Below are 21,253 nucleotides of genomic sequence, written 5' to 3' on the forward strand. Positions count from 1 at the left end.
ATTCAATACACCTCTAACTACATCTTTATCAATTTTAATACTATACTTTCCAAATACATTACCATTCACATTTCTTTTTTTTTTTTTTTATAAAACTTAACAAAATAATTACAAACAAAGCTCATATTTACCTCCAGTTAGCTTTTGGAAAATATTTATTTTAATGAAGTTGAAATTTGAATTACAAAAAGTATGGTGATGTGACGTTTTTAAATCATCTTTTTTTCTTGAAAAATACTTTTTTAAATGTTATCTTTTAGCATCACACACTTTATTATTTCTTTTTTCTTTTTTTGTTAAAAAAATACCAAAGTCGTAACATGGTTTACTAGATTTTATACATAATTTAGTTTGCCTACACACTCAAACAAAAACAAAATTATATTCTTTAATACCATTTTCTTTTTCTTTTTCCTTTTTGAGTTACTAATAAGATTTCCCTTTTCTAATTAGATATGGTCGGTGGATTTCTAATTTAAGATAGTTATCAAGCATGGCCTATGGAGGATTATACTCTATGGTACAAAATTAAATAAAATTATCTAAATAATTGTAATAATAATCAAATACGACCTATATCTATATAGGATGGGTATTTAAAATACTTTTATAATTATGTATGTATATTCAGTATTCAAAATATAGAAAATTTAATTAATTTAAAATTTTCATAAAAAGTGTGCTCATCAATTCAAGTAATGGATTTGAATTGGAGATCAGAAAGTGTTTTGAGTAACTATATATATTGAGTGAATACAAATTTTATAACCAATGTACTTAATTAATTGTCTTTTAACTATTTTCATGCTGAGTACTTAATTGTCTTTTGGCCTTAAAAAAGAAAGAAAGAGAGAAAGAAAGAAAAAAATAAGAGAATCAATTTAAAAGATGTCCTAAGCCATAAAGTGTGGAACAAACAAAAAAGGAGAATATAACATTTGTACTTCATCCTCCCTATTTTTTTTCTTCCTCCTTACTTCCATTTTCAACTATTTCATTCTTCAACTATTAAGAGTTTAGGTATGTTTAGTTTTTTAGTTTTCTTTTTCTTCTTAAAATGAGAAATAAGATGAACAAATAATCATTTGAAATAAAGAAAGAACAAATCAAAACTAAGGGATCAATGGGTGATGTTGTTTAACTGAAAAGGACATAGTTTCGAAGAAAGAGTATAATCTGAATATTAAAGTTTAGTTTACAAAAATATACAAACCAAGTAGGATATGATAAATTATTGTAATGACTTTTATGTTAATATATATACACCAAAGATAATTGCTTTAGTGAGTAAGAAAAAGAGAAAAAAAGAATGAAAAGATTGAGACAGCAAGAGAATAAATAAAGTACTAATAATAGAATGTGAAATATTTCCTTGTTGGTTTGTTTTGCTTTGTTTTCAACTTGGGTGTGTGACACAAAGGATAGAAAAACCCTAAAAATAGCTTAGAGAATATGATCTTCGTTTAATTTTCTACAATTAGTAATGAGTTTGAAATAAATTCATAAATGTTGTATCTGATGGTGCTCCATAAACAAAGTATTAATTAACCATATTAAAATCACCAGTATTATATATATATATATACACATAAAAGTATTTTAAATTTAGAAAAAAGATGTTTAGAATGTCGAAGTTATTGCAATTTTAAGGAATTTCCAAATGGTATAAAGTATAAAGTATAGTTGTATAGCATATATGCATTAAATTAATTAACACTTCAACAATTATTGGTTGATAGTTGAGAATATTTTTTTGATAAACACAAACAACAAACAACAAACAACAAGCATACAAATTATTTGAACGTTAATTAATTCACTAATTAGCTTGACAGGAATGGTGGAAATTTGGAGAATATTTCTTAATTGAGGCAATATATATTGGGGATATCTTATCATATGAAAAAAGAAAATGCATGAAATTCATAAAGGTTTGATGTGTATGGCTATGGTTATTGACAAAGATAGAACCCATAATTCATTACTTTTTTGGACTCTTTTTTTGTAGGACCTTTTTACAAATCAAATCTTTTTTTTCCCAAACAAAATAACAAAGAAACCCATGTTATATATATATATATATATATATATATATATATATTCATCAACCTCTCATTATTAATTGAAAAGGGATCATATTCTATATAAATTGTCCTTAATTTTACATGGCTTTCATTTGGCCACTTATACTCCCTCTCTCATCTGTTAAACTCAATTATAATATTTTATTTTTGAAAAAAAATCAATAATACTTCCCAAAAAACAATAGATTAAAATTTTAAAATATCAATGACGGATTTAGTATAGACCAATTATGATCACCAACGAATTTAGGTTAAATTTAGTATAACTTAAATATTCAAATTTTTATGCTATTTTATATAACTAAACTAAAATAATGTCAAAAGATTAGTAGTTGGTGGAAATTTTATTTTCTTTCTGAAAGAGACAACTCAAAGTTTTAGAAGTTTGATTTAATAATGGGTCTACATTTAGAGAAGTAATGTGAAAAGAGAGACAAATTTATACAAGAAACACATGCATTAGAAAAAACACAAGGGTGTAAGAGAGATAGTGCATTATTTGATGTGTGGTAGTTATAGATAGAAATTTGTAGGGTGAGTGAAAATGAACATATATAATCATATGTTTGTACTTCAAAAATTATAATCTCCAACTTGACATGATATGTGTAATGTAAAATTGTGAAAAATGGATGTGTGTGAGCCCTGTAGGCCTCTTTATATTTAGACAAATAATGTTATAGGTTCGGTTCCGATCAACACAAAGCACAATATATATGCTTCGTTCTTCATCCCCCACCTGCACAGTACAATACTTGTAGAGAATAAATTAGGTATAGATCAGTGTGATCCAAATACTAAACCCCCTTCACCAATATTTTCTTTAGAGAATAAAACAAGACCAAGATGACTAAAGAATCACGTTAAGAGAAACAAGTGAGCTAAGCCATGTAGGGTAGGATAAGGAGAAAAAAAAAAGAAGAAGAAAAGACAATTCCTCATCCAACGCCTTTATAGCATATTCCTATCGCATGACCTATGGTTTATATTATATCACAGTATGAAGTATGTTCACATTAGTTTTAACTTATATTCAACCTCATTCATATAATTAATAATTAAATATTTGTTTCTTATTAAGTTAACTTTATATTATAAATACTAATAGTGTATCACATACATAAACATTGTATACAATTAATTCAATGAACTTTAATTAACCATATTGATTGAAGCTCTAATGGTACGAGACTAATGAATTAAGTTCTTTAATTAACGGTGTGATCATTCTAATAAAAATCAACAACTGCGTTATTCTCATTGTAGATATATTTATGTGTCAATTGGATATTAACCAATCAACGGTGTGTTGATCATTCATAAGTTTACTTGTAAGTAAAAATGGAACAAACACGTTGTTTTATTCTTGTAGTTACATCTGACCCCTTTAAGTACCATTAATCTCTCTAACGAACAATTGGTCATATGTCCAACTATAACTAAACTTCAATTGAGTCATGAGAAGGTGTGACATCACATTCTTCGAGATTTGTAATTAATAATTAAAGAAGCAATTTATCTATTTATCCTAATAAGGGAAAAGAGTAAAATCGGAATGAAGTATAAGTATTTTTTTAAAAAAAAACAGTGTTATTTTTATTGAATAAATAATTTATATGTACCAGGAGAATCCAAGAGATATAGAATGCCAACAATGGAGAACAAAAGTTATATATATATATATAGATATATAAATAAAGAAAAATGTGTTTTAAAACCTATTATTTAATTTGAAAATAAAAGTAATAAAAATAAATGTGAAGTTGGAGAATTCAAAAGAAAAATGATTGATGGGAATTTATGAGGAAAGAATTTAAGACACGTTTATGTTGTAATTCAAGGTTACATTGTGACCCCAACAAATTTGAGGCCATAAATTTTATTGGTAACTAAAAGACGAAGAAGTAGAGGAAGAAAGAAGATATCATTTAAGATTTGTCGAAAATGATATTTCAATAAACAAACAATTCTTACTTACGAGTAATCTCTTTATATATAATTTTAGATAAGTGTATATAATTTTAGATAAGTGATAAGTGGTGATATAATTTTAAAAAACATTAATATTGAAATAAAATTTGAGTGTGTTAAATGATGAGATTTTGTGTTCAATTTGGTGAGCTGGAGAAGCAATGAATTAAATAACGATAGACTTGTTGTAGTAGTAGTAGGAGTCGTAGTTAAGGCCTCAAGAGTGGGGGGTGATGATATAGAGGTAGGAAGGAAGGAAGTAAAAATGAGGGAGAAGAGAAGAGAAGAAAAGGTTGATGATAAAATAATATGATGACGTGGATGCATTGAAACCACAAGTAAGAAATAACCAACTTTTAGCTTACTTCTTCCCTAAACATTCATTGGAATATTATTATAAAAATTCAACATTCTATTTTTATATTATTCTTACCAAGTATTGACAATTTGGATGCTAACTCCATTGCTTTTTTCCATTATGTACCTACTTGTAACGAGATATGCATGCATTATAAACAATTACGAACATCATTTTGTTGGATTTATCAAAATTACATTATAGATATTAAATTGGAACTATAAAGAAAGCAGAGAGTGAGATAGTAACTTAAATTCTCTACTTTTATATGCAAATTTATTCTCGTTTCTTCCCCTTCTTTCACCTTTCTGTTAACCTTTGAGCTACTTGGACCCTCCCAACTCATTGTATATATATAACCAAACTTCATCTTTCTAATACCATTCCTACAATAATAATAAAATAAACCAACCCCTGAAAACAAGTCAAGCTTGTTAAGTTGCATCACCCTTGGGAATAAAATCATTCTCTTCATTCATATAAAAAATAGGAAAGACTTTTTAACATTACACCAGGAAATGGTGATAAAGAAAAATATCCTATTTTCTACGATATCTTAGAATGGCAGAAACTAGAAAGATTAGGAAGTGGCTAAACCAAAATTCTACGATGATATACAGACCACCATAACACGTTTCCACAAAAACCATGCACACTTGAAACATAAATTAAAATTTTAAAAACAAAACACCACAGCGGACCACCTATACAACCTTCACTAGCTATGAACATAATAACTGAATTCTTAGATACCTCTCTTCGATAATATATTTTTTTCCAAAAAAAAAATGTGATTAACTCGGGACGAAGGGTTCGAAGAGCTTTTCACATGGGTTTGGATAGGTCTGTAGAATAGTAGCAGCACGTTCAAATTCTTCTCTCAAAACTTTGATACTGTACTTATCGACAACTCGACCTAGGTCGTGAGATGTCTCAAATGGATCCTCTATGCATATCAAATGGCGATCCTTGCCGATCCTCCTTGTCCAATCTTTTGCTCTCTTGCTGCACATTTAGCTCACAAAATAAACTATCCATAGCAATTCTAATTATATTATGAAAGAGTAATTAACCGTTCAGTCTCCAGATTATAAGAAGCTAAGCTAGGACTTATAATTTGAAGACTAAAATGAACGTTGATCGTAAAACATAATATCTTTCAAATTCAATATTGTGAAACCAACACATAAGGATAGATAAATATGAATAAAAGAATACAAACGAATAACAGAAACAAAGTTTCGTAACAAAAAGACTTGAACAAAGGCACAACACCACTGGAAAAGAAAATATTACGACATGATTTTTTTTTAAAAAAAAAGCTTTAAATCTTGAGAAAAGGATACAAAAGGGTAATTAGAGACCTTTTCGATACTGTCACCGACCCAACGAGAGGCATGACACCTAGCTATACACATCTCCAATCCAATGGGCACCCAATCCTTTTAAAAAGGCTTCTGTTTCTATTAGCAGAACCTTTGCAAGTCTCTTGTCGTTTCCTTTTCAAGAGAGGCTTAGTTATGGGTATTTCTTTCTTTTCTTTTTTTTCCATCTCAAGCCCTGAATGAGAAGAAAGACAGAGAGTGGACCAAAAACCCCATTTCTTTTCAAGAAAAATGAATCACATGAAAGGATCGCCCGTTATTCTGTTTTATCATCAGAGGGTCAACTGTTCAGAAAAGTTCGCAAGAAATGTTTCTAAGGCAGTTCAACCTGAGCCAATGCAAGCAAAAAGGAATCAAACCTAGGCAAAGTCGACCCCCTCCCTTAACCTCTCTCAGTATGAGTCTCTCTAAAAAATTCTACTATTCGGATATTTACTTTTATCCAGAGAAACGCAAGACAGTGGCAACTGACTTTCTCTCTCCTCTAACTCCCTTGTTTGTACACTATTACCACCAATAATTGCCCATACATATCTTTTCGACACACACACTTCCTCTTAGTTGTGAAATGAATTGGGAAGCAATATGCCGCCTACCATATTCCCCTATTGAGCCAAATATTCCACAAAGTATCCAAAAAAGCTGTAACCCAATGGGTCTCTTATATAAAATGGCAAGTGGAACAGAACTTCCATCTTTTGCACGAAAATACTATGAGAATTGTACCCATCCGATCTCTTACTCCCAGCATCATACTTTCAGAAGTCCAAAACCAAAAACCACTATTTTTTCAAAAACTAAAACAAGAGAATATACAAATCTTATGAGTTTTCTGGTGCTGAAAAAACTGAACCTCTATTTTTTTTATTAGGAAAGGATCGTGCACATCAACTTCTTTAATCCAGTCCAGCATCATGTTTCTAGAAACTAAAACAAAAAACTATCCATTGTTTCTTAACAAGAGATTCACTGAACTTAAAAACTCCCCCATATAAGTAGAAAAACAGATATTAGGTTAGATCATATAACTTACCTGACAGTGTTTTTAGTACGGACAGATACAACGGTGTTGGCATAATCATGACAATATGCCCAATAATGGAAGAAACCCCAAACAAGGCGAGCAACGCTTTCCTTGTTATCAGATCCAAAAGTTTTTAGCTTTTCAACTTGGTCAAAGTACGCACATTCAATATTATCCACAATTTTATGATAAGTAACAATCTTCGTTTCCTGGGGAAAAAAGAGATATGTTGATCACTAAATGAAAATATTAAATAGCAACCAGATAAGCATTATGAAGATAAGTATCAAAGGTGAAACTTTCGTTGATCACAGACTCCCTTACACAAGTGCCAAACTGGCAATGACGTCAACTAATTTGTAATCACAAGAACATAGCCACCTTATCCAAGACATTACATATCATACTAAAACTATTGGACAGTAAACCAGAGCTGACTGAGCAGCTGATCAACAATTATTAATACAAAGAATAAAGAACTGAAACAAAAAAGGAATATAGCTCCTACAGCACACCATCAGAGCCCAAAACAGTTTCTCTTTTGTTAAAACAAAAAAATCGGTGAAAATATATTTGGTTTGGGTATTCGTTTTCTAAAAAAATGTTTTCTTGTTTTCTTTTAGTATGATTTCAAAGATGGCCCTTTTTTCAAGTTGTTCTAGCCTTCAAAGTGACAGATATACAAATAATGATTTCAGCATACACAATAAAATTACACTTTGTGAGTCATTTGATTCTCAAAATAATTTTGTAATGAGATTAAGGAGTACATAAAATTTCAGCAGCTTGTACATGTTTAGAATTATAACACTTCGGGCAGAAATAGGGATGCACTTGCCATCTATGCTTTATTTTCTTTCCTCCCTAGTTCATAAAGCAAGAGGGTCGATGAAAAGATATCTAAAAAGTTTATTTATACAGAACAGTGATAGGTACATTGTTGAATAGCCCACGCATGAGAAAGGAAGGTAAGAAATGTAACCAACTAATCGTAAAAGGATGTTCTAAAATGCTAATCTAAACTGTGAGTAGAAATTAAGAGACTTCTATACAAACCTGTAAACAAGGTAGGATAGGAGGGTCTCGATGTTGTAAGAAATGGATGCACATCAAAACATACCTGAATTGGTAATTGGCATATTAGCATATTCCCATCAATTAAGTGTTAAAATTCGAAAAACTTGACAATCTGGGAAGTGTCCACAACTCTTGAAAATCAATAAATAAAAAGGTATTTATATCTCTATTGTAAAGATTACTAATCACTGATCGTTATAGCTTCATAAGATTAATCAGAAAACATGATAAAACTTCTGAGTAGCATAATTCTATACAGTTTCATAACTTACGCATAGCTAGACAGCGTTCCCTGGTATGTTTCATTTACACCCCTAGACTTGGCCCAATGCTTCACAATAAATGCCAATTGTGGTAATCTGACATCTATTTGTGCATAGTCCCGGAGAAGTTTTGTATTCACAACAGCCAAAACATTGTTTATGCATATGTCACAGGATACTCCAGTCACGGGGTCCTTAAGCTTTATAATAGGAACTCTTGCACGAGTCAGGGCCTACAAACATAGCCAACTTAAAGTCAAGTAGTAGGAATGTAATGAGCATTTATTTGTGTTCATTCTTTTGTGCATAATAGTGAATGTCGTTTGAGGTTGTATTCAACCATTATGTCCCATGTAGAAGCATACAGCCATTTCATCACCTAAAACAAAGACAACACACACACACACACCGAAGAACAGAAGGCAAGTTCATATGACTATATGAGGCGTGCAACTAAAATATAACATAAAATTATAAACTCATCTTGACATCATTACTAAGATGGTTCTTCAGCCATGGAAAAGACTCTGAATGGTAGATAATCAAGTACCTGCACATTCTGGAAATTAGCTGACTGCAGAATTTCTGCCAACTTTAGCAAGATCTCAGACTTGTCAATATCAGCATCTCTAAGTACAAGACACACATCTACATCACTATTTGAAACTCCAAAGGAGTTCGCACATGACCCAAAAAGGAAGAGGTGCGCATGAGGCCATTCATTAACCACCAATTTCTCTAGTGATATCAATAACTGCCTTTGTTTTTCCTTTTCTTCTTCAGGAGGGATCAGGGATTCATAAATCCTAAGGAGAGGAATTGTCAACATATCTATGTCACCTCGGCAGTGTATATGTTTTCTAGCAATCCTTTCTCTGTGCGTAAGTAGTCGATTCCCCCTGCAATCCTGCATACAAATTCTCCAAATCAATTTTGCATCCAATATGACTATTTATTGCTTGTACATCAATATTTGTCTATCCGTGAATGTTATCATACAAACATATACATATAGAACGTTTTCTCACAGGTCGATATTGTATTCAAAGGAATATTTGAAGACCCGAGTACAATTAGATAGAAAAGTAGCAAGCCTCTTATTTCGTGTGGTATACAATCTCAATGCTGCTTAAGATTATAAGTGGCCTTTTTCCTCGAAGAAACTTCAGTTCTACTATTTTATCAATTCATCCACGAGACTTCAATAGAGATGTTTCCACACAACAAAAGCCATTACCTGATCATACAAGAAAAATAAAAAGAAAAATACCTTCTCTCGACGAATAAACTTGGAATCACTTTTCTCATCAGGTTCATCCTCAAGCAACAAGGAATCAGCCAGCTGTTCACCTATATTGTCCAGTTCCTGACTGTCATGACCTTGATAACTATCTCTGTGCCTGCCTTCATCAATCTCAGAATCCAAATTCAAAACTCTTTCTTCGATATTCAATGCTAATGCTGATTGAAGATCACTCCTAGAAGGCCGTACAGGATCGCGAAGCTGTGCACCAAGTTCAAGCCTGCGAGACCCCTCACCAAATTGACTTGAACGAGGTCTCTCTCTATTCCCTCCATGCTCAAAATCTCTCTTTCTAATGTTCCCAAAATCCAAGTGCCCTCCCCCCGTAGGATTGCTCATGAAACCAGATACCTCCGAAGCCTTTACCTGGGGATGAAAATTGTAGTTTTCACCCAACACACGACCTCTTTCCTGATCTGAGTAATCACATTCTCCACGGCCAAAGGAATGAACATTGGCATTCGGATTGGAATTGCCATACGACGTAAAGTTAGAATTCCCATGAGAATCCAATCCCTGATTTCTATTCAACCCATTAGGGATTGACTCCCTAAACCCCACTTCGCGGTTTAAATCCTTGGCAGTGCTACTATTCCCATTAATCAAAATCCTAGGAAATAGAGAAGGAGAAAAAGAGCCAAACTGAAGCTTGTTCTCCAGTTGGTTATGCTGGGAAAAGTTATGCGTAACAGTACCGTTGGCTCTATCATGGTTTCCAGGAAACCCTAGCCTCTTAAAATCATCAACACCCCCAAAACCACCTTGAATTTGATCACCCGAAGTCTGAGACGCAGCGAATTGGGCTCCCCCAAACTGACTCCGAGGAAGAGGAAAGGGGTTCTGCTGTAGATGTTGAAACCCCACATAATTAGGAGCGATGGGAGTAGATAAGGACTGGTGGGAGTGGGACCAAGGAGAAAGAGGAATAGGGTAGAGAAGATCGGAACCACTGGAAGGCCACGGCGTCGGGAGGGAGGTCAGGGAGGGACCAACGGCGGCGACGGCAGGATCAATAGAGGAAGAAGGGTGAAGGTGAGGGAGAGAATTGAGATTGAGATGCGATTGGCGATTTGGGGGTCGTTGTAAAAGGGAGAGAAGAAACTCACCGCCGTTAGAGGGAGGTGGAAAAGGAGAATGACCGTCGCCACCAGCATCTCCGGCCATTGAAGGGGGGGGAGGAGTCAGCGGCGGGCGGTCAGTAAGAGAGAGAAAGAGAGTGGGTGTGTGGGTGTGGATTGGAAGTAATTATTTGTCGTAGAATTATAATTTAGAATTGGAATGAGAATGAAAGAATGAATTGAGAGTGGAGGGAAAAAGCTTCCAAAATACTCATCGGATTTGCTTTCCACCTTCCCGCTGCTGCCGTCTTCGTCTTTTCCATCTTCTTCCAAATCAACCAAGTTAATCTCATCTTTATTCATCTTTTTTAGGTTAAAATCAATTATAAATAAATAATTAAACTTTCAAACTTCTCTCTAATCATTTCTCTTTTCCTACTAAACCTATTTGATTCTTTTTACTTTTTACATTTTTTAAAAAAACTAATTCTCCAATTTTTTTTAAATGATTTAAATTTTTTTTTCAGGAAAAAAAATATAATTCTAAAAAAGCCATATGAGTTTATAAATTTATTTGACACTTCAAAAGAAATCAGAGGCCACCTAAATTCCTATCATGTGTTTAGTGGTATAATGATTTTTTAAAAAAATAGTAGTATAACTACTTTTAAATAAAATGCTTTTAAAATAAAATCAAAAATTTTAAGCACACGTAGAAGAAGAAGAATAATAAGTTGACTGATAGTAGATTTTACATTCGTCTCGGATCGGACATGTGACTAGTGTACGTGATAAGTTAGACTCACGTTTTTTTCATCTCAATTTCACGTTTCTTGACAAATACGAGTTATAGTAAAAATGCTCGAAAGGTTATGTGTATTCACTAAGAGTATTGAGTTTTGTATCTTTTAATTTTAGATTGTTTCATTATCAATCTCGTATCAACTCTTAAATTATTTTTAAATTGTAATTTATATGATAGATTAACTCTTAAACTATTTATATATTATATACTTATATGATGTGCAAAAGTTCCTTAAGTTCAAATCTCAAAATAGGGAAAAAAAAAGGTGGTATTTGATGAGTTTTGTAATGATTTTTGTTGAATAAACATTTTGGACTAATCATAAAGAGCCATGTCATTTACCAAATTATCGATCAATTTACATGTGCTTAAGTTTGAGACTAATTAAAAACTAACATGTGTTTTAAATTAAAATCGAAGACATCAATTGATCATCGATCTCGATGATGTCAGGTGGTTTCATCATAATCATTTGATTGAAATTAATTTGGTTCAATTAAATGTTAAGATTTGGGTTAAAATTCTTTATAGCCTAAAATAAATTTAAGGTCCGTTTGGATTGAACTAAAAACAAAATGTTTTTCAATAATACATTTTCTTTTAAACATTTTTTAAAAAATTAGACACTTAATGTTTGGTTAGACTGTTTTACAATTGTTTATATGTGAATTTGGTTTTTAAAGATTTCTCCAAAATGATTATTTTATAAATGATTTTTTTTTAAATGCATTATTTTAATTTGTTAAACACTACCATTTTTTTCAAAATAGTTTTTTTTTTTTTTGACAAAATTAAACACTTTAACATAAGTTCAAGAAATGATTGCAAATATAACAATTAAATTTAAAATATTAATAAATATAACCATACTTTTTTAAATTGCAAATATAACAAAGCTCATTAAAATTTATGATCGATAGACTATGTTGTAAATATTTATCAATCAATAATAAACCACAAGAATCTATTAACAATAAATTTTGCTATATCTTTTTTTAAAAAATATTACTATACATTTAATTATTATTCCTACATTGCTACATATTATAATTACCCTAAGTTTCAAACAATTGGGTCTAAGGGTCAAATCCATAACAAATCTTGCTAGAAAACTCTATAGATGAAGAAGTTTTATTCATTTGAAGGATCATAAATTTTATACTTTAGAGTCCTAGAGACTCCACGATCAAAAGAGTTCCTAACTTTTGAGGTTATCCATACTTGAAAAGTCGATTTTGTTTGAATGATGGTGGATTTAATTTTGTTTTATTAGAAAAGGAATTAACTAACAATTAGGGATATATAAATGTTTTAATTATATATAGTTAATTTACCTAAAGGTGGAGGGAGGGAGGGAGGGAGGGAGGGAGGAAGGGAGGTATAATTGTGTGATTTGAGTTTAACACTAAACCTTTCGCACCACACAAACCCAAAACAAATAAACTCTTCACAATTTTATTTCGATGGCCAATAATTCATCCAACTCCCGTTTCTTTTGCTTCCTTCGTACCTAAAATTTCACCACCTCTTCTTCTTCCTCCTCCTCTTCTTCTTATTTTCTTCTTCATTCTCTAATTAATATCACTTCTTTCACATCCATGGCCGCCGCTTCCTCCTCCTCCTCCCCTCTTTCTCAATCACAATTCACAATGCATCTCCCTGAAACTGCTCCCATTTTCCCCCTTCCACTTCCCACTGCCATGCGCCGTTCTCACACCATGTCCAAATTCAACCCTTACGAACATCTCAGCGTCTCCCTCAACCCCGACGGCTCTCTCTCCCGTCTCCTCCAACTCCCCGCCGTCTCCTCCACTTCCCCCGTCGATCCCGTTTCCTTCAAAGACATCTCTCTCAACCCCTCCTCCGCCACCTGGCTCCGCCTCTTCCGTCCCACTAACATCCCCGCCAACGACGGCGTCGCCGCCCGTCTTCCCATCCTTATCTACTTTCACCACGGCGGCTGGATCCTCCACTCCGCCTCCGACGCCATCACTCACCGCAACTGCGCCGACCTTGCCTCCCAGATCCCTGCCATCGCCATCTCTGTCAACTACCGTCTCGCCCCCGAGAACCGTTTGCCAGCGCAGTACGACGATGCCGTGGACGCCCTCCGGTGGGTGAAGACCCAGATGACGGATCCCAACGGCGACAAATGGCTTAAGGATTTCGGCGACTTCTCCCGGTGTTACCTTTATGGCGTGGGGTGCGGCGGAAACATTGCTTTCTTTGCTGGACTGAAGGCGGTGGCAGGGTTGAAGCTGGAGCCAATGAAGGTGGCTGGAATTGTGATGAACCAGCCGATGTTTGGTGGGGTTAAGAGGACTAAGTCGGAGCTCCGATTTGCGACGGACCAATTGCTGCCGTTGCCGGTGCTGGATTTGATGTGGGAACTGGCGCTGCCGAAGGGGATGGATCAAGACCATAGGTACTGTAATCCGATGGTGGGAGGTACACACAAGGAGTTGATCGGACAGCTGGGAAGGTGCCTGGTAGTAGGATTCGGAGGAGATCCGATGGTGGACAGACAGCAGGAATTTGTGAAGATGTTGACTGGTTGTGGGGCGCAGGTGCTTGCGTGGTTTGATGACATGGGATTTCATAATGTTGACCTTGTTGACCATCGCCGGGCTGCTGCCGTTATGAGTCTTGTTAAGGATTTCATTCTTTGATCTTTCCCTTTAGCCCCACGCAACCAAACCATACAATTTTTTCCAATTACTCTCTTTCTTCTCTCTTAAATTACAACTAAAATTCTCTTTAATCCGCACTGGTAATTGTAAATTAAAGGTTTTTAGAACAACTGTGGAGGTGAGTATTTGAACTTTACACCCCTTTTTTAAACTAAGCTCGTGATGACTTTATTTTCTATGGATTGAATATGTATTGATTTTGATTTGTACTTTAAAGGAGTTTAATTACCTATTTAATTAGATAAATAAAGTGATTATTTTTATGTTAATTACACCAACAAAGTCACTATTTTGCTTCATGTGCCTCCATAATGGTCAATTTTTTGTTTCCATGGCTTGATGGAGCTATGTTCTCATCCGTTCTTAAATATATAGAAAAAGGGAATAGCGAAGAAATGCGTAGAAATATATGAAAAATGTGGGGGCATTTATGAGAGCGAAGGAGGAAGATAGAATCAGTTTCCTTTTTTTAAAAAAAAAAATGAAAACAAAGGAAGAAGAAATAAAGGCTATTTATTTACTCACCACCTTCACCGCAACCGTACCACCTACACTTGTGCTACACCACACCCTACTCTTTAACTTTTCATTATTTATGTTTATTGGCACATTTTTTAAAAATTAACAAAATATTAAAAATAAATAGAACCTCTTGGCTTAAAAGTAAAAACAAAAGGTCAACTTTTAGAAGTAAATGATAGAGTAACCAATACGGTAGAGTTTGAATTCTACAGCTACAAACCAATAATGAAATTGGTGGCACATTTACAAGGCTACTTAAGTATTGCATTGATCGTATATACTATAACCATCAACATTTTATATTCATTGCTCGTAAAGATGGCAGTCATATTATATCAACCAAATAATTTCTTCCGTTGTTACATGGGTCAATTCAAGCAAGTTCAATAACTAAATACACAAATTACCATCTCAAATGTGGATACATAGTTTTGTTGAACTAGGTAAACAAACAAACAAAAAAGACACTTTTTTTAAGGGTTTACCACCCCCCCAGTCCCTCCATTACTTGTTGAAAGGGTTAAGTTATAGAAATTTGGCTGACCCAGTGGACCTTCCCCACCACTCACTTTTGGCAGCAAAAGGTTGTACTGAAACTCATGCTATAGTTTAGCACAGAAAGAAAAGTGGGGAAATGTCAACTTTTAAAGCAAAAGTTTTGGACTTTTAAGGAGCTTTTATCAAGTGAAGTCAGTGATGGGATGATTTGAGGGGTGAGGGCAGTTATGAAGTTTGTAGATTAAGGAAAAAGCTTGGCTTTGGCCTTTTTGGTAATGTTACAAATCATATCATATCATATTCTTCACTTTAATCCCACTTGGAGTTTTCTAAAATTTCACCAACTTGTGGGGAGCTTTTTGACAAAATCATAGCCTCTGCCAATTGCTTTTCAATCCATTTAACCATGGGAAGGAAGAAAATACCAACACCATTTGCACAGAGTTTACACTGCATTTTAAAAAATGGCAACTAAAATCTAATTCTGCCTCACCTACTGACCGGCTTTCCTCTGAGACTTGAAGAGGAAGTTGGATGGCGGTGATGGTGAAAACTCGAACGGTAAATGGGGTGGCTCGGCCTCGCCTGAAAGAACTGCCACAATCTCCTTCATGTTAGGGCGTTTGGATGGTGATCTCTGCAAACATAGCAATGCAATTGTAATACAAAGCAATGCCTGTTCCTTATCCAAGGAATGAATGGATGGATCAACAAGATCCAAGAGTTTGCCATTGCGGGCGAGTTGTCGAGCCCACGATATAAGATTTGCCCTCTCAAACTCTGATATCGGTGATGCCATTACTTGTAAGGGTCGTCGCCCCGAAACTAGAACTAGTAACAAAACGCCAAAGCTATAGACATCACATTTCTCGGATATCTGCCCACCCCCACCATACTCCGGGGCGATATAACAAACAGTTCCTCTCATACTCGGGGTGCTGCTGATTCCACCACTCTTTGGGATGTCATTTGTTGCTCCATCTATGCTGTTCCTTTTTCCATTTCTAAGATCACCACTTAATCCATCCAACCACCAATCAATGCTGCCTTTACTGTTCTTATTATTATTCACCTTCTTCTTCCTCCTCTCTTTGGTTGAATCTTCATCTCTCTGCCACCATAGCTCTCTGCAACTACTTGAGGCGAGCTCTTTCTTCTTCTTCTTCCTTGCGAGTTCCTCGCAAAACTCCTCCTTCCACCATTCCCTTGGCTTCTTCCTGCTCTTCTCTTTCTTCCTCATTCTCCCTTCGTCTAACGAAGCCCACCATTCCAATCTTCTCTTCTGCTTTTTCTGCTCCATTTTCCCACTAGAAGAAGCAACGGAGCTTTCAGATTCAACCCATTCACTCTTGGGTCTATCTTTTTTTATCTCATTCCCAATCCATTCCATCACATAATCCTTAACTCTCCCAGATTCTGAACCATCAACGGCAGTTTCCTGTTTCCACCACCAATCCCTGCCAGACCCACCCTTCTTCCTCTCCTTCCCACTTTCAACACTAATCCTATCAAAATTCCCCTCTGATAAACTCACTTTATCCGTACCCAGCGTTGCCACCATCTCTGGCGAATCGAGAACAGTAACCACACAACTATCAGGCAAACGATCCATACCGATATTCTCCTCAAACCCAGAAGTCAAAACACTCTCAGTTTCCTCCAAAATCGACCCATTATCTCCGATCACTTCTCTAACCCTACCGCCATCATCGCCACCGCCACCGCAATCTTCCTCCTCGGATTTCAGCCTTGCAAGGCCAAAATCCCCAATTTTAGCCTCGAAATCCGCATCGAGCAGAATGTTACTAGGTTTAATATCGCCATGAATCACAGGGGGGTTACAAAAATGGTGAAGGTACTGCAGAGCAGAAGCAATACGGAGAGAAATTTCAAACCTCTTACGCCATGGCATAAGCTCGGGGCATTTTCTGTCGAACAGGGCATCCTGTAGGCTACGATTGGGCATAAGCTCGTAAACCAAGATCAATCTTCTACGACGGCGGTCGGAGGAGTGACCGAGGAGGGAGACAATGTTAGGGTTATCGAGAACAGAGGCGATAGAGAGCTCATTGTGGAACTCGCGCTCACCCTGAAGAGAACCAGGGGAGTCCATGATTTTGACGGCGACGGAGAGGCCTGAGGGGAGGACGGCCTTGTAGACGGAACCGAAGCCGCCGTGGCCGAGGCGGTTGGAGGGGGAAAAGGACGCAGTGGCACGGCGGAGGAGGGAGTAGGAGAATCGGCGGGGAAGTTTGTGGGGATTTTCCTGGTGGGTCTCGGAAGGAGCGGTTCGGTTGCGGGAGAGTTTCCGGTAGAGAAGGAAAACGATAAAGAGGAGAATGAGGAGAGATGCTGTTAAGGATGTGGCTAAGATGATGAAAAGACGGGTTGGGCGGTGGTGAGGCGGGTGGTGGTGGTGGACGATGAGCGGCGGTGGGGCGGCGGAGAGAGATGACATGATTGATAGATAAATATTTTAGCGAATAAAGGGTAGTTTAAGGGAGGGGTGAAAGATTCATTGTGATGTGGAAACACTGTGAAGAAGTCAGACAGAAATTGAAAGAGTTGAAGAAGAAGAAGAAGAAGAAGAAGAAGAAGCAGATGGAGAACTCCTCTCTCTCTCTTTATTGAATGTAAATCTTTGTTCTTTTTTCTTCTTCATTTTTTCTTGAACTTTTAATATATATATTTATATAATAATTAAATCTAGACTTGAATAAAAAGAAAAAGGGGTTTAAATTAGGCTGCATGTTTGTATTTGGTCCTGTAGAATACAAAATTTCTAATCTAGTTCATGTGATTGTGTTGAATGGACCAAAAATCTGGTTTTCCTTACTAACTATCTACTTGTTTTCCAATCTCTCCCCCACCCCCACCCCCACACACACACATACTGACATACACATATGTATTTATTACATATGTATTTTACAGTATGCGAGAAGAGGGGTACAACTTCAAACTGTGAAGTTAATAATTGATTCAACAGTTTATGTGATCTGAACTAAATAATGCTACTTATTTATAGAAATAAAAAAGAACCACACCTTTAAAGAACTTCAAATTATAGAATACTATATGTATTTTAATACTAAACTTTTAAAAAGTTACAGATTGCACTTTTCTTTTACTCACAAGCACTATATCTATCTATGTTTGAAATTAAAATTCAACACCAAAAAAAAAAAGCATAAAGGCAATGATTAAAAATAAATAATAATAATAATAATAAAATGAAAATAGGCAAATTGAAAGTTGAATAATAAAAATAAGCTAAACAAAAAGTCAAAAGAAAATGGAATAAAGGAAGAGAATTTAAAATAGAGTAAACAAAAAACAAAAGACGAATATATGGATGTTATTAAATAAATGAAGATGAAGAAAAGAAAAGATTAATATTTAATGATTAAAAAGCAGTAATTTGATATAAGGGAAGCGAGGGAGATGGGATGGGAGAGTGGAGAGGGTCACGGGAAGGAATGGGGGTGGGGGGTTTGATTCAATGGGAGACGTGTCGGCGTCGTAACTGGTTGGTGCTCACTGTTCCGTAACCCGCATGTGAAGAAAGAAGGGTAATATAACAGGTGGGAATGGAGGAATAGGATGTGGAGTTGATGATGAATCCACACTTAGCTTTGGTGTTGGTGGGGATGGGATCTATGTGACCATATTTCCCCTACTTTTTTCTCACGCCATAGCTGTAACGCGTCTACAATATCGTTTTATTTGATTTCATTTTAAAATTTTCAAATCCATTCTATTGGGGGAACACACACTTCTATCCCAATCTAACCCTAAACCCTCTTTCTTTCTTTCTTTCTTTCTTTTTATTATTATTATTATTATTTTGATAACATTTCTCATACTCACTCTCCATTTCTTAATTGTAGAAAGTACAATTAATTAATTGAGGGTTGAGAGAGAAGGGGTTGGATTTTGTGAAATATGGCATTGTGTGTTTAGTGTAGGGAAAGTAAAAGAGAGTGTGGAAATTCAGGTGTTTGCCTTTTTCGCCTCTTAACTTAACTTGACTTCTTACTCAACCCCCTTATTTTATTATTTTCATTTAATTAAATCCCATCCTTTTTTTTCCTTTTTTCTTTCTTTTTAATCCTTTTTTTGGTATATTATGAATTGACCCAACAGCTACTTTTCAATTCCATTCCCTTTTAACCTTATTTCCTTTTTATTTTTCTATACCAATTTTGCCTATTCCTTAAATTCCTTTTAAATACTTTTTTTATTGTCCTAGGTAGCCTTCCTCTTTCCAATCAAACCACCCACATAAACACTCCAAATTACATACACCAAATTCATTTTAATTAGAAGTTTACAACAATAACTAATATCTTACTTCAAACATTACCACTAATCCTTTCATAATTAAGATGATCCATTGTGTAGTACCATGAACATCTAAATCTTGCTCTTAACCTAACAAAATAGGACAAATTTTGTATTCCATATTTTGCATATTATAAACACATACCTCAAACAAATTTACTAAAAAAACGGAGTTGAAATAATAAATGGTCTCTAGACTTGATGTCATTAGTATACAAAACGTAGTCACCAAAGATATCAAAACACCATTGTCTAAGTAACACCATTATCCTCGTCGATTTTGAATCCTAGTCACGAATGACGTGCTCATATAGATTAACCTAACCCTCAATAGTTAGAATAATGAGAAGTCATACAAACTTTTTTTCTTCTTTATTTATATTTTAAAGTAGTTTTTAAAATATAAAAACTCAAACAATTAAGTATATTTCTAGAAACACGAAATTAAGAAAAATCAAATAAATATTAAAAAGAGGAAAAAACCTGGATGGGCATGTTGTGAAAGAAAAATGTCAGTCAGCCATATGTTTATAATATTTTGATACTTAGAAGGTCATTGAAATTCCAAATCATATATTATATATATATATATGTACATAAAAGAAACAATAATAAAAATTAAAAATGGGGATAACTGAGACATCACATGCTTTTGGTCAATAATTCATTAAATATTCACACTTGACCTTATACATTATTTAATCATTTAATCAAACGATATATATGCCATATCATATGAAAAATATACAAAATAATGCCACTACTAATACACAAAAACAAATGGGAGTCAAATAAAGATGATAGAGACATTCTACTTCAACTTAATTAATACATATACTATTATTTCCAAGCTCGCGTGATAATTAAATTATGTTATTTTCTATTAATCTTTTCTTCATATATGATTTATAATACTAGTCATATATATATATTATTGATATACAAAAATGGTAATGAGTAGTGAGTGGTGCACTTCATATTAGACATAATGTTAAGATGATTTAGTAGAGCAAAATGCTATATTTACGAACATAATGTTCGTATTTGAAAAGGGTTAGGAAGACGAAAAGTGAAATATATTTTAAAAGTAAAGAAAGTATTAATTAATCAGGACATTAAAACTTAGGATAGTGTAATTAATGTAATTTAATGTAAGTTATATGTAACTATGTATCTATCTAATATCTATAAACAAAAGGAGGTAGCTTCGTGAACGGAATCTAACAATAAAGAACTAACAAACAATACATTTTTCAATTTTTCAAAATTTCAATTTATTATAGTGGGCTGAGCTCAACCAAAAAGAAAAAAATATTACTGTAAACTGTAGCAAAGAGACTACAACATGTGGGACTCACCCCTTTATTTTATTTCTTTGTTTTCTACAAATCCTATGGCGTTTTTATCTTTTACTCTCTGTCTCAAAAAAAAAAAAAAAAATAGAAGAATAGTAAAATGTTATATTAGCAGTACCGATGAGGACTAGAGAGAATGGTAGTGTAAAGCAAACAAGTTTTACCCTAAAAAAGGAACAGTTTGGGATGTAATTTTGAAGGGAAAAGAGAGAGAGAGAGAGAGAGGTTTAGTGTTGGGCATTGAGTGAGAACAAAAAGAGTGTAAGGAAAGGAACAAAAGAATCAATAAATGTGGTATAAAGTAATTTCACTTTCAACTCCAACAAACCTACAAAAACACCTCGATCAATCACTTTGATGCAAAATAGGCTTTGTAATTCCTATATTGTACTCACTTTAAATCAAATGCACACACCAATCCACTCACATTACAGCTCTATGTACAATACATTTGGCATACCCAAAAACAAAATAGAAAGTAAAAGATAGAGAACTTCCTAAACCCTTCAAGGTGTT

At 34.4% G+C, this 21,253-nt stretch overlaps 3 protein-coding genes across 3 annotated transcripts; 1 reads left to right on the forward strand and 2 right to left on the reverse strand.

Moving 5' to 3' along the window:
• Positions 1-4,863: 4,863 nt before the first annotated feature.
• Positions 4,864-10,915, reverse strand: LOC101204551 (UTP:RNA uridylyltransferase 1). The gene is made up of 6 exons (XM_011658388.2): positions 9,433-10,915; positions 8,713-9,069; positions 8,172-8,395; positions 7,879-7,942; positions 6,832-7,031; positions 4,864-5,418 (listed from the first exon to the last, which is right to left on the reverse strand). The coding sequence occupies exons 1-6, from the start codon at positions 10,627-10,629 to the stop codon at positions 5,208-5,210; spliced, it is 2,253 nt and encodes a 750-aa protein (XP_011656690.1). The 5' UTR covers positions 10,630-10,915; the 3' UTR covers positions 4,864-5,207.
• Positions 10,916-12,722: 1,807 nt separating this feature from the next.
• LOC101204793 (probable carboxylesterase 9) lies at positions 12,723-14,287 on the forward strand. Its single transcript, XM_004144946.3, has one exon. It carries the CDS (start codon positions 12,927-12,929, stop codon positions 13,995-13,997), a length of 1,071 nt encoding a protein of 356 aa, XP_004144994.2. The 5' UTR covers positions 12,723-12,926; the 3' UTR covers positions 13,998-14,287.
• A 531-nt stretch (positions 14,288-14,818) lies between these two features.
• On the reverse strand, positions 14,819-17,706 carry LOC101219897 (receptor-like serine/threonine-protein kinase At2g45590). Its single transcript, XM_004145007.3, has one exon. The coding sequence runs from the start codon at positions 17,494-17,496 to the stop codon at positions 15,532-15,534; it is 1,965 nt and encodes a 654-aa protein (XP_004145055.1). The 5' UTR covers positions 17,497-17,706; the 3' UTR covers positions 14,819-15,531.
• Between the last annotated feature and the right edge of the window lie 3,547 nt (positions 17,707-21,253).

This window comes from Cucumis sativus, chromosome 6, assembly GCF_000004075.3.
Source record: "Cucumis sativus cultivar 9930 chromosome 6, Cucumber_9930_V3, whole genome shotgun sequence".
NCBI classification, from domain to species: Eukaryota; Viridiplantae; Streptophyta; class Magnoliopsida; order Cucurbitales; family Cucurbitaceae; genus Cucumis; species Cucumis sativus.

Bases quoted from the DNA above. Each gene is read 5' to 3' on its own strand.
- LOC101219897 (XM_004145007.3), bottom strand. From the start codon at position 17,496: ATGTCATCTCTCTCCGCCGCCCCACCGCCGCTCATCGTCCACCACCAC.
- LOC101204793 (XM_004144946.3), top strand. From the start codon at position 12,927: ATGGCCGCCGCTTCCTCCTCCTCCTCCCCTCTTTCTCAATCACAATTC.
- LOC101204551 (XM_011658388.2), bottom strand. From the start codon at position 10,629: ATGGCCGGAGATGCTGGTGGCGACGGTCATTCTCCTTTTCCACCTCCC. The intron at 9,070-9,432 runs GTATTTTTCTTT...ATTTGTATGCAG, and splicing joins AGTTTATTCGTCGAGAGAAG to GATTGCAGGGGGAATCGACT. The intron at 5,419-6,831 runs GTAAGTTATATG...CTAAATGTGCAG, and splicing joins CGTACTAAAAACACTGTCAG to CAAGAGAGCAAAAGATTGGA.